The following is a 12,771-nucleotide window of genomic DNA, read 5'->3' as shown; positions in this document are numbered from 1 at the left end:
AAACGTTTTAAAATTAAGGCAATTGCTGATCCCCACTGATGAAGAATGAATAGCAATTGATGATTTTAGGTTAGTCATATATTATTATCGACACACCTAAACGATGATCATACAGCATCATTTTTCCTTTAGTTTGTCATGCTCAGTGCAGACTCAGTAGCACTTAACGGATTACAATTCCACGTGTGTGGGCCAGTTTCCCTGGCTGTTAACGCTACTGATTTGTTGTATTTCAGGGGGACAAATAAACATAGGCCTACGATATGAAATAAATTGACTATAGACTATCTAGGATAGGCCTATAACTTCTCAGATAGGCCTGATCCGACCCAAACCAAAAATGTAATTATCAACAATAGTTGATTTCTGGCCAATTCCTTCTATTTTTTCCACCACTTTCGATTCACCTAGTTTGAGATTCATTTTCGATTGTTCCTCACTATTAGCCTACTATTAGTAGTAGCCTACATACCGTACAGACTGATATTGCTGCTATTTTACTGACTTTTTTTGTTGTTGCACTATTAGCCTACTGTTACAAATATATCTTACAGAACTTTTGCTGCCATTAGGCCTACTGACTGCCTTTTTTGCACTACCACAACTTAACTTACAGAACTTAGTACAGAAAAGTATGCTGCTACTTCCTACATAGGCTACATAGTAGACTCTTATATTTCATTGTCTATCCTTTTAATATTAGTAAAAGTCATTATCAGTTGTGCACTTCAATGTTTACTTTTAGTGTTAGGAAATGTCTTGTCTTTTCTGTTGTGCCTGCGCAGTGCACTTTATCTGTTCACCGTGGGATAGGGTCGGGAGAAACGTCTTCTCGATGCCTTTGCATGTCTGGTACATGTGCAGTAATTGACAATAAAGCTGACTTTGACTTTGACTTTGATGTGGAGGTTTTTAGGTTTCTAGTCGTCGCCTGCTGGGGAGGATAAAGAGAGCGGGGCCGTCCTACGTCACTCGGCCCTCCCTGTCTCAGCAGCAGCAGCAGCAGCCGCCACATAGCAGCACCGCCGCGGCAGCAGGTCCAGAGAGGCGGAAGAGACTCATCCCACCTCCAGTCCAGCCACAGTGGATCGATACCCCAAGGATCGATAGGCCTACCCCTAAACCCAGACGGCGTCGTTAGGCCTCACTCAAGCGATAGCCTTGAATCATCTGCTTTATACTCTTTGTCACCGCAGCGGGCGTTTTTTGAGCAGCGGAGAGGACTCGCAATGCTTCAATGTCTGAGTAGCAGTTCGTGTGTGCGCCTGGTCCAGACTCATCGGTCGACATGGTATTTTTTATTTCTAGTGTTGGGGTATTTTCTGTATCTTATCTTCGGCGCGGTGGTGTTCTCCTCGGTCGAGCTGCCGTACGAGGACCTCCTGCGGCAGGAGCTGCGGGCGGTCAAAAAGCAATTCCTCCAGGAGAACCCGTGTTTGTCTGAAGACCGGCTGGAAAAGTTTCTAGAGAAAGCCCTGGAAGCCAGTAATTATGGGGTGTCCGTCCTCAACAATGCGTCGGCGAACTGGAATTGGGACTTCACCTCGGCGCTGTTTTTCGCCAGCACCGTGCTGTCCACCACAGGTGAGTCGCAGATGGCTTCACTCGGGGCCCACATCACATAGGGGTAGTGTACATTATCTGCTGTTGTTTTTTATGTATCCAGGTACTAATTGGTGCTTAGCAGCCAACTAACATTTTAATTAGAAGTAACATAGAGCTCTTGCTCTTTATCTAAAGAGTTGCCAAACGGAAACACACAGACAGCAGCATCGCTGTGGTGGGCGGAAATATCACCAGGTCATAGGCAGTGTTATTGGAGTAGGCCTATTATTGCGCTGGTCCATTCTTCGCCTTGTTGTCTGAATGTTTGTTTTAGGCCTCATATCTACAACCACCCATCATAACAGAGGGGAGTTATCTCAGTGGAAATCAGACCTCTAAACGGTATTAAATTATAAGGTATGACATACTACATATCTCAAGGCAAGAATGTCTGTGCAATAAGGGTAAAGATGTTCACTATATTAGTCCACTATTTGAATCTCCAATCATCAGACATTGATGGCCTACTGGGAACTGAGTGTCCACATTTATACAAATATATCTATTCAGAAAGTAAATCTCCAATAAACAACAGTGTTTTAGTTGTGAATAGTAATGGGTCAGCCCAATTTATGTTAAACTAATAGATCCATCCCGTTTTAATTAAAAGCAATGACATTTTGTCCTAGCTAATGCTTGTGTGCCAGCTAGACCAGCATCAGCTTATCCGTGATAATATTGTGCATGCAGACGTGAGACGTATCCTTGTCTTATCTTGTCGTTTTGCAAGAGGTTGAGGTATGCTTTGTGATCAAAATAACCCAAGAGCCTGCCGTGTATGAGACAGCAGTTATCAGTCAGGTTTCACAAGGCATGTACACTTAACGTGTGTGTGTGCACCTTAGCCACATATCCGCCTCATGCACGTTTATAGTCTCATAATACATTTGTTTGCATTTCTGCTTACTGTGCTGGTAACTGGTTATGCACCCATCTAGGTGTGATAGACTTTTGATCAATATCAATTTAAAACATGTTCAGTATATATCGAGACTAAGAGACTGGACCACCGAATCTAGCAGCTGGGTTTGTTACACAAACATGGTTCCATACTTATTTACAATATTTGAGTTTTTCATTGTTGCATCGACATTGGCGTATTTATCAATGAAGAAAAGTGGAAGGTCATATTAAGTTTTAAACAGAAGTACTTAAATCCAGCATGGTAATTCCTAGTCTTTTTAGGTCATTCAAATTATCAATAGCAATATCGATCAATAGGATCAAGTTATATCGTGATATGTCTTTCAGACATATCGCCCAGGCCTACACCCATTCCATAACGTTGTATACCTCTCAATTTCATTGCCTCACGTATCCAGAACAGAATAATCAGAATGACAGCAAAAATGAGAGAATCTGAGGAGCAATGCATGATTCAACTGAAATTATGATGACTGATGTTTTCACATTAAATTTTAACTCTGTAGAGTTTCTAAAAACAACAAAAACTCAACACTTTTATAACCTTAATAGGCTGATGTGTGTGTATAGGGAAGTGTGGACTGTGGGTTTTGGTCAAAAGTTGTTTTTGGCTAGGCTGTTGTTCAGTCCACACTTCTGGTTGGAGGTCTGGAGGGCTTAATTAAGCTAGTTCCCCACCAGAGTTCTGCTTGACTATCATTGTTCTGCTAGACTTTGACTACTGTGTGTCAGAAGTCTAACAGCTTCAGTAGTGTTGCATTTCACATCAATATGTCACACATACACGCCACCACTTTACCCACCGTGTCTGTTGAAACCAAACCATGTATGTATAAGGGAATTTTTTAAGGTAGAAATGGCATGAGAATAATAATAATCTGAAACCCCCTGACATTGACAGAAACATAATCTTGTTGAGTCAAATGGCAGAATTGATTTTGTGTCCATCATTGCTGAGTGTGAGCATGCAGCTGGATGCCACATTGACCTTTTATGTAAAAAAAAAAATTTTATAAAGCACCTTACCTTTTTGGGAACCAATGCAAGTATGGCCATTTCTTTAACATATAACCAGCATAGCTCTTTGTAACAAAATTTGTAACAAAATACTAGTACTGTTTTAATATATTTGTACACCATATTTACAATTAGTCATCATTTCATTCATGTTTACTTAACATTAACATGTAAACATTTGACATTCACTAGTTAGATGTTTTGGGGAGTGGCTTTGGAGGGAGGCCCGAAGGAACGGGTGGGGTTTCCTTCAATGGATACTGTCAAATCTTGGGGAATAAAGGAAATCCTCATGTTACACACAACATGCTAATGACATGCATATTTCTGTGTGTGTGTCTCCTCCCAGGCTACGGCCACACCGTGCCGCTGTCTGACGGCGGCAAGGCCTTCTGCATCATCTACTCTGTGATGGGCATCCCCTTCACCCTCCTCTTCCTCACCGCCGTGGTGCAGAGGATCATGGTGTTCAGCACGCACCGGCCCGTCATGTACATCCACACCCAGTGGGGTCTCTCCAAGTCCTTCGTGGCCGTGGTCCACGCCACGCTGCTCGCCACCGTGGCCGTCACGTGCTTCTTCTTCATCCCCGCCATCATCTTCTCAGCGCTGGAGGGCAACTGGAACTTCCTGGAGTCCTTCTACTTCTGCTTCATCTCCCTCAGCACCATCGGCCTGGGGGACTACGTGCCAGGAGAGGGGTCCAACCAGAGGTTCAGAGAGCTCTACAAAGTGGGCATCACCGGTGAGTTTAGCGGCGCCGGTTCCCCTCGAAAACTGCGTCATAGCGATCCCGTTAGGTTAAATGTCAACATGAGTTTGTATGAGTAATGGCTTTGCTTTCAACTTTAATAGTCGAAGTGTTCCAGAAATAGGTTGGGCCAGCCTGAATGGCCTGTATTTGTATGGCTTGGTGACGAGAATCTCCACATTGGTATAAATCGTATTTGTTGTGCTACCTACCCTTTTTAAAGAATGACATTTGTAATAACTTATGTTATAAGCAGCATAGCCTCACAATCATGTGGTGTTTGTGACAAGCAAGTCTGGTTGTGAGTCATATACATAGTACAGAGCCCTGTACTAGGGCTCTGTACTATGCGCCCTGGCGAACGTCATTGAGCAAAGCCTGTCATGTGTTGGAACAGACAGCAAGGACCACCTTATGAAACGTGGACGTTTAAATACATTGGCCGGAAGTGAATATTAATAGCCCCGATTCCCCTTTCAATAGTAAAGTGTGGGTGTGAAGACCAGTGCATCATTCAGCCTAGCATGACGTCTGAACGAAGTGTTGTCAAAGAACGAGCCAACCAACCTGACTGGTCTGACACATCTTTTACGTCATTTAAAAGGGACAGAATGGATTGAAATGCCTGTTTGGCCTCACCATCACGTTGTGTCAGTTGCTCTGCTGACGGGATGGTTTAACCTAATGCATATGAATGGCATGGATATTAATTATTATGACATTTTGTGCAGTTTGATGTGAACATCCGCTACTGCCCTCTTGTGGCAGCACAATGATCAGCTTTTACCTTCTTAATGAGAGAAATCAACAAACATTTCATGACGTTTTCTAATAAAGAAAAAATTGGATGAAATAAGAGCATGAAAAAAGAGCAAGAAAGAATGAAGCCGCCCTTTTGTGTATGCGGCCATACCCTACCCTATGTTATCTTAAACATCTGCTGCATGGACTTTATACCACCCTCATTAATCCCTTCCACTGTGGTCAATGCTCTGGGAAGATAGTGCTATCTCATAACTTAAGTGACTGTCAAGTCAAATATTAATCATCTGACATTTCTCAACTTTCTGCATTGTTCGGGGTTCAGAGTGATTTATTAACCTTTTCTCTGCTTTGATATAGCCTCCATTTCTATTTTTATATGAACGCCATCTGGCATGTTTACCCACTAGAGTTTGTGTCTTTTCTCTTTTGAGGACACGCTGTTCTAACGTGGGCGTGTTGTTTACAATGCATGTATTAAAACCTGCCCCAGGTATGTTTTCTCAATAGCAACCTCTAGTGGTTGAGTTGTAGCAGGAGTTGTAGCTCAAAAGTGTACCGGGAATAACTCTCCTAATGTTTTGACTTGTGGATAGGAGTTTCTTTATACTTGAGCTACTTATATTGTATTTATAAGTATGTCTTATAAAACGTTTATAGCTGCAGTAGAAAAAACAGAGTGCAGGTTTATGTCTTTGTATGTTATGTCGTTTTTAGTTTTTTCTGGTCTCATTGCACAGCTATGCATGTACAAACTCTTACGTCTCCTCCCTGGGTTTGCTCCTACCAGTGTACCTTCTCCTGGGGCTGGTGGTCATGCTGGTGGTGCTGGAGACCTTCTGCGAGCTGCAGCAGCTGAAGCAGCTGAGGAAGATGTTCTACCTGAGGAAGCAGAAGCCCCAGGACCGCCTTGCCATCCTGGAGCATGACCAGCTGTCCTTCACCACCACCGTCGTCGCCACCCCCTCGTACGAGGACAAAACCCGGCACTTTCTCGGTGTCCCGGTGCTGACCTCGCCCGGAGGAGACGACCCCATGATCCAGTAGGCGGCGCCGTACGACCGGCAGGCTTTTTGGTTTTAGTATTTACGTTCATGATGGTAGGAACTGGCAGATACTAGTGAGGTGTTCATATAAAGGATATAGTATCACAGTAGTGTGCGTTTTACAAACGAATCCCACGGCTTTGACACTTTGAGTTGCGGATACTTGTTAGTCTTTTGTTATTTAAAGGGGAACCAGCAGCAGCATAAGCACATCTTCATGGAAATGTAACCCTGGGAATGTCCATGTTGCGTGGATGTCGTTTGTGTCCACAGATAGGCCTCATCAGGAGGTTTGCAAGAGTAGAGATGAAAGAGTAGGCTCATTTTAATGCATCAGCCGCTCTAACTAAAAGGAATTCAATAGAATTAGAGAATTTGAAATACAAAAATGTATAGAATATAGTCCATTTTAGGGGTATTTCACAGTTAGGCAAGTCTACATGTAAAATAATGCACAGGTACACTGTATAGTTATTTACACACTGAAAGACGCACTGTACTTGGGGTTAGAGTTTATTTAAGAAAAATAATGGGCACACTGCATTCATTTAACTTTTTTCATAACCACAGCTCTTTTATTGTTTTTAAGTCTGTGTTGTATAATGACTAAAGCCTGCAGCCATCGGTCATTTCATTATTTCTGCAGTACATTTTTGAAAAATATGAAGCTAGATAACAATCTTGTGATAGTGCTAGTAAGCTTAGTAAATGTTTTCACCTATTAACTGCCAATTAAATCTTAATACAGGGTTAGTACACTGGTTAAGTCAAGAGCAATTAATTAACTTAAACTTTAATTTAAGCAATTGGTACTTGTAACAGTACTATAAACATTTAAATGTTGCATAAATGCCAATTAAAAGGGAAATTACTTGACCTATACTTATCTACAGAAAATATTGTTAGCCTTTTTATGTGTTAAAAGTTCTGGAGAAACACTACAATCACAGTATGAAATGTACGGTTTATGGGGTGTTGAAATGAGTGGTGAGACAATTTCAATAATGTTCATTATTTAAGCACAATAATTCACGTGATGCATATGAAAGGGTTTTGTGTATAAATAATGAAGAGAGTGGCCCAGTGTCAAAATGGAAATCTTTTTTTCTCTTTAATGCTGAGAGTACAATGTTGTGCTCTGGACAGGATAGTATTTTTTTTAGTTGCTAATTTATAAAAAGGTAAACAACCTAAATTAAAACTATTTTTTCTAATCGTGAAGGGAAAGAATATTTTTAACAAGTCTTAAGGGACATTTGAAAAACTGATATTTTGTAAGTTATGGCATCATTTGCATTCAAGGGAAAAGTGCATTAAAACTTGAAAGTAATAATCAAAAGTCAATTTTAAGTCAATCACAACTTCTTTTTAACAGTCAAATGTTTGTTTGTTTGTGTCTGTATGTTTATTTAAGAGTTTGACATCAGGGAAAAGTAATTACGTGCATATTAATGGAAAGAATGTCTGTATGTATATCTTTAAATTGTGGAATTTCCAGTCAGAGAAATATACATTTTTGTAGAAAGGTAGTGGAGCATATTAGAATGCTAGCACTCCCTCATCATTCCTGTTTCAGTTGGAGGTCAAACGCTGCACACGGCCGTGCTTTGGTTGTTTTGTTGTAGCGTGAACTCAGTGACCCTGACCACTGCTCTGAATACTGTTTGCTATATACATGTTGTCGTTCTGTTCCGCACATCAATGCAAGGATACATTAGTACTGTAGCTGTTGAAATGGTTTCGATTCTGAATGTCAGCAGACACGCGGTAAAGTGTCGTGTCACCTTGATGTTCAACAGGCCTGCTTTATTTAGATTTGATGATGTTGTGTTTGTGTTTAAGACGTATGGTTTTGTGAGTAGACGAAGGTGCTGTAAATCCATGCCATAAATGTTCTTTAAGCCCCAACTGGATGTCTGTTCCGTGGAGGACCATTATGGGTCTCATATAGTGCTTTACATACCACCAACCTTAAAATATGAAGCATATGCATTGGTACTATTTGGTGCAAGTTTCTATTGTCGCGATAATAATTGTTGTTTTCTCGGTTTGTGGATCAGAGTAGCATATGCATCTGCAAACATTTCAGCTGTGTTAGATATACTTTCAGTGTTTGTTGTTGTGCAGTTAAGTCTTAAAATGATGGACATCTGCATACTGTATACAGTGATTAGTATAGTCAGACACTACAATATCATTATTGTTCAAGTAAAAATGTACAGGACATGGATAGACAAAATGTGACTGCAAACTGCTCAAATAAAATACAATAAAATGAACTGAAAGATTGCCGATGTCTCTGTCTTTTTTTACGTCTTCCTTCCTTCCTGTTATCTAAGGAATAACTAGCTATACTCTTTGGACAACATCTTGCATCCCATTTATGATTAAAATGATCCATGCTTATATAAGCCATATGTTGTATCTATATCCAGCTGATATTGTAACTGACTTGCAGAGTATTTCTAATCTGTTTGAGAGAGTTGGCATGATGCTTGGGCATGATACTTTGTAGAGAGATATATCTGTTAGTTTGTCTCTCTCTGTAGCCTCTCCCATTTTTTTCCTCTGAAAATTAGTAGTACAGTAGTAATATTGGTTACACCTTACAATATAGGCACATTAGTTAATGCCCATTCATATATGAGATTTGCATACATTTTGGAGTAAGGCTTGGCACATAAATGTGATTAAAAATAAGAAAATGTAATGCGTTGTTATGGATGTTACGCAAAACAACCTCTAGAGGGCAATGACTGTCGTGTATAAAATGACCGGCATCGACAATCGCAAACATGGTATCTGTAGAGGAGATGATTTTGCTCTGTGTCATTCGGTGTATGCGGCAGTGGCATGTGGCACCCCTCACCAACCTGCAAATTCTCTGCTCAAAATTTAAATTCAAAAAAGTTTTATTGGCATGAAAAATATACTGTAGCGCCGGGGCTATGTTCGTGTATTGTTTATACCACTGCTATTGGTTGTTAATGTGTTCCCATCATGCTTTGGGGTTTGCTAGAAAGAGAGTTAGTGAGGACGGTTAGTTAATGTCAAGTTCTCTGTAAAGTTAGGTTGGTGTACTCCTGGAACGATTCAATAAAGTCACGGAAAGATTATCACGCCTCTGCTTTTGACATTCGCCACATTGGTGTCAGAAGTGGGATTTTATAAAAAGAATAATACCCCGTACGAAGATGGTGATGTCAAGAAGCTACCTTGCGAAGAAACTTTTCGAGATTGAATTTCTTCTCCAGCGTCTCGGCAAAGATCTTCCTGCGGAGATGATTGATTGACCTGACGGTGCCAGTGCTCCCCGCCGCCATGCAAGACGAGTGACTAGCGCAGAGAGACTGCCACTACGGACCGTCGCTATTCAGGAACTATACCAGCGGAGCAGTGAAGGGCTCGATGCTCAGCAGAACCAACAGCTGCGAGACCTGCTCCAGCAGTTTACAGACATTTTTGCTGCACAAAATCAGGACAGCACCCAAACTAACCTGGTGCAACACTCAATTGACACAGGCACGGCCCTGCCCATTAGACTGTGAGCCCGCCGACTAGGGTTTGCCAAACAAGAAGCAGCAGAGCAGATCATCTGGGAGATGGCTGAGGCGGGGGTGATAGAGCCATCCAACAGCCCCTGGGCTGCACCTGCCCTCCTGGTCAAAAAGAAGGACGACACCTGGAGGTTCTGTGTGGACTACCGTCACTTGAATGATGTTACCAGAAAGGATTCTTACCCCTTGCCCCACATAGATGACGCCTTGGACAAAGTCGCAGGGACACAGTGGTTCAGCTCACTAGACCTTCGGAGTGGCTACTGGCAGGTGGAGCTGGCACCAGATGCAAGAGAGAGACAAAAGAGGGCTCTGGCAGTTCAGGGTAATGCCCTTTGGTCTCTGCAATGCTCCCGCCACGTTCGAGAGACTAATGGAGAGGGTTCTGGCTCACATTCACAGAAAACAGTGCGTGGTCAACCTGGTCCATGCCAAGGATTTCGAGCTGGCCCTGAAGAACCTCACCCAGGTTTTCCAAGCCATTCGGGGTGCAGGCCTGTGCCTACACCCCAAAAAGTGCAATCTGCTGGAGCGCGAGACCAGGTTCCTGGGCCATGTGGTGGGGCCAGAAAGCGTGGTTACGGACCCTGCCAAGGTGGAGGCGGTAAGGGACTGACCCGTCCCCCGAAATGTCAGTGAGGTGAGCAGCTTCCTGGGGCCCTGTTCTGACGCCTCTGTGAGGACTGCAGACACTGTGAACGCCAAGAGGAGCGAGATGGAGCTACTCTCCGGGTAGCTGCCACAGGACAGGTCGGGCCAGATGAAGGTTGGCTGACTGCAATGGAAGACCAGGAGTGGCAGGCAGCGCAGGACAGTGACCCCACACTGGCCAGGGTGAGACAGGGGGTTGACAACCAGGCACGTCCCCCCCGGCAAGCTGTCTCTGCCTTGTCCGTGGAAACCAAGACCTTTTTCTCAGAGTGGGCCACCTTGGCACGGCGTGACGGACTGCTTTACAGGGTCTGGCATGCACCAGGCTGGGGGAGAGATGTATGGCAGTTACTAGTGCCCAAGGACTGGCACCAACGGGTGCTACATGCGGTCCACGGTTCGGTGGGGGCAGGACACTACGGGGTGGCCAAGACCCTCAACAAGCTGCGCCAGCGTTTTTACTGGCCTTGTTGCAGGAAGGACACAGAGCTTTTTGTTCACTGCTGTGACTCCTGCACTGCTAGGAAGGGGCCGACTGGGCGTTCCCATGCCCCTTTGCAGCAATACTAGGTGGGGGCCCCCATGGAGCGGGTTGGGGTGGACATCCTGGGGCCATTCCCCACCACAGACAGCGGGAACCGCTACATCCTCGTGGCCATGGACTATTTCACTAAGTGGCCAGAGGCGTATGCGTTCCTGACATCCTGGGGCCATTCCCCACCACAGACAGCGGGAACCGCTACATCCTCGTGGCCATGGACTATTTCACTAAGTGGCCAGAGGCGTATGCGTTCCCGACCAGAGTGCGGTGACCACAGCCGAGTGCCTGGTGCGTGAGATGTTCTGTCGGTTCAGGGCACCTCAGGAACTGATCAAGGGCGGAACTTTGAGGCTCAAGTCTTTGCTGAGGTGTGCAAACGCATGGGGGTAAGCAAGACCAGGACGATGCCCCTCCACCCTCAGAGTGATGGGCTAGTGGAGAGGTTCAACAGGACGCTTGCCACGCAACTGGCTATCGTCACCTCATGACACCAGCGAGACTGGGACCGCCACCTACCCCTTGTCCTGTGGGCTTATCGCTCAGCGGTGCAAGAGAGCACGGGGTGCACACCAGCTACACTTATGTTCGGCAGAGAGCTGCGGACGCCTGTGGACATAGCCGAAGGCTATGGACATAGCCGAAGGTGGGACATGCAACCTCCACAGGCGGTGGCTCACAGGCGGTGGCTCACAGGCGGTGGCGGCCTCCCCGTCGCTATCAGGACTTTGTTGTCGGCTGAGGTGAGTATTTACGGTAGGGTGTGAATGGGCCTTTACTTGCCATTGACGCTTACCTGTTCTCTGCTTGTGTGTATCCAATTTAGCTGTATGTTATTGTTATTACACAAATCATTCAGATCAGGCCAGTCTGAGCGCACTCCAAATCCTGTGGCCCTGGTGTCCAGCTTTCTGAAACCCAGGAAACTTGGTTCTCCATGAGGGGCAAGGGGGGTCTTGTGTTTGCGTAGGTCCAGCAGCAATGAGCCCAGGGCCATTGCTTGAACGGTCGGGTCGTCGTTATTTAGCATGCGCAATACATGACTTATCCTGGTGGCTGTATAAATCCATTCGATGTTGAGGACACAAAGCCCCCCCTCTGATTTGCTCATGAAAATACTCATTGTTGTGATTGTGTTTTAAGATGTATCCATTTCTTCACCAGCTGCAGGGTCTTATTGTTCAGTTCTTTCAACGTTTTTTTGGCAACGTGCACATTGGCAAACAGGTGTTGGAATTTGGAGAGGGCTATGTCCCGAACTGCCTGAAGTTTCATACAGGTTGGCAGGGGGCATTGATCTATCAAGTCCAATTTGGCAGAATATTTGTTGCAGATGTCTCCTACCTGTCCTGCCATTCACCTGCCACATTAAACTTATGATGAGATAGCTGTGAGTTTCGTGTCTTTCGTTGACACGAATCTCGCTGCCAGCTATTGAAAATGAGGGAGGGTGGTCATGCTTGGCCCTATACCATCTGTTGCCACCGCTGCGCCATTCATAGAGCACCGCACACTTGCTGTTCTTGACCTCAAGCCCAGACTATTGCAAAAAGCGGTCAGTGTGTGACGGCATGTTTGTGATTTGGGGAGCTGTGGCCTACTGGTTAGGGCTTCGGCCTTTAAACCGAAGGATTGCCGGTTCGATCCCCGACCCACTACGAAAAATGTGGGCAAGGGAAGTGGTTGAGCACTGCTCTCCCATGCCCACATCCACGGCTGAAGTGCCCTTGAGCAAGGCACCTAACCCCTCACTGCTCCCCGAGCGCTGTAACTGTAGCGGCTCACTGCTCCGGGTTAGTGTGTGCTTCACCTCACTGTGTGTTCAATGGTTCAGTGTGTTCTGTGTGTTTCACTAATTCACAGATGGGATAAATGCAGAGACCAAATTCCTTGTATGTGTGAGCATACTTGGCCAAAAAA

At 44.6% G+C, this 12,771-nt stretch overlaps 1 protein-coding gene across 1 annotated transcript; it reads left to right on the top strand.

Moving 5' to 3' along the window:
• Positions 1-1,229: 1,229 nt before the first annotated feature.
• Positions 1,230-6,665, top strand: kcnk1b (potassium channel, subfamily K, member 1b; the record flags this gene model as incomplete). The annotated part of the gene is made up of 3 exons (XM_084470595.1): positions 1,230-1,584; positions 3,896-4,291; positions 5,850-6,665. The coding sequence occupies 3 exons, from the start codon at positions 1,230-1,232 to the stop codon at positions 6,104-6,106; spliced, it is 1,008 nt and encodes a 335-aa protein (XP_084326721.1). The 3' UTR covers positions 6,107-6,665.
• Between the last annotated feature and the right edge of the window lie 6,106 nt (positions 6,666-12,771).

The sequence above is a fragment of the Micromesistius poutassou genome, assembly GCF_964030765.1.
Source record: "Micromesistius poutassou genome assembly, chromosome: 7".
Taxonomy (NCBI): Eukaryota; Metazoa; Chordata; class Actinopteri; order Gadiformes; family Gadidae; genus Micromesistius; species Micromesistius poutassou.
This window is presented reverse-complemented; position numbering and strand designations above follow the sequence as displayed.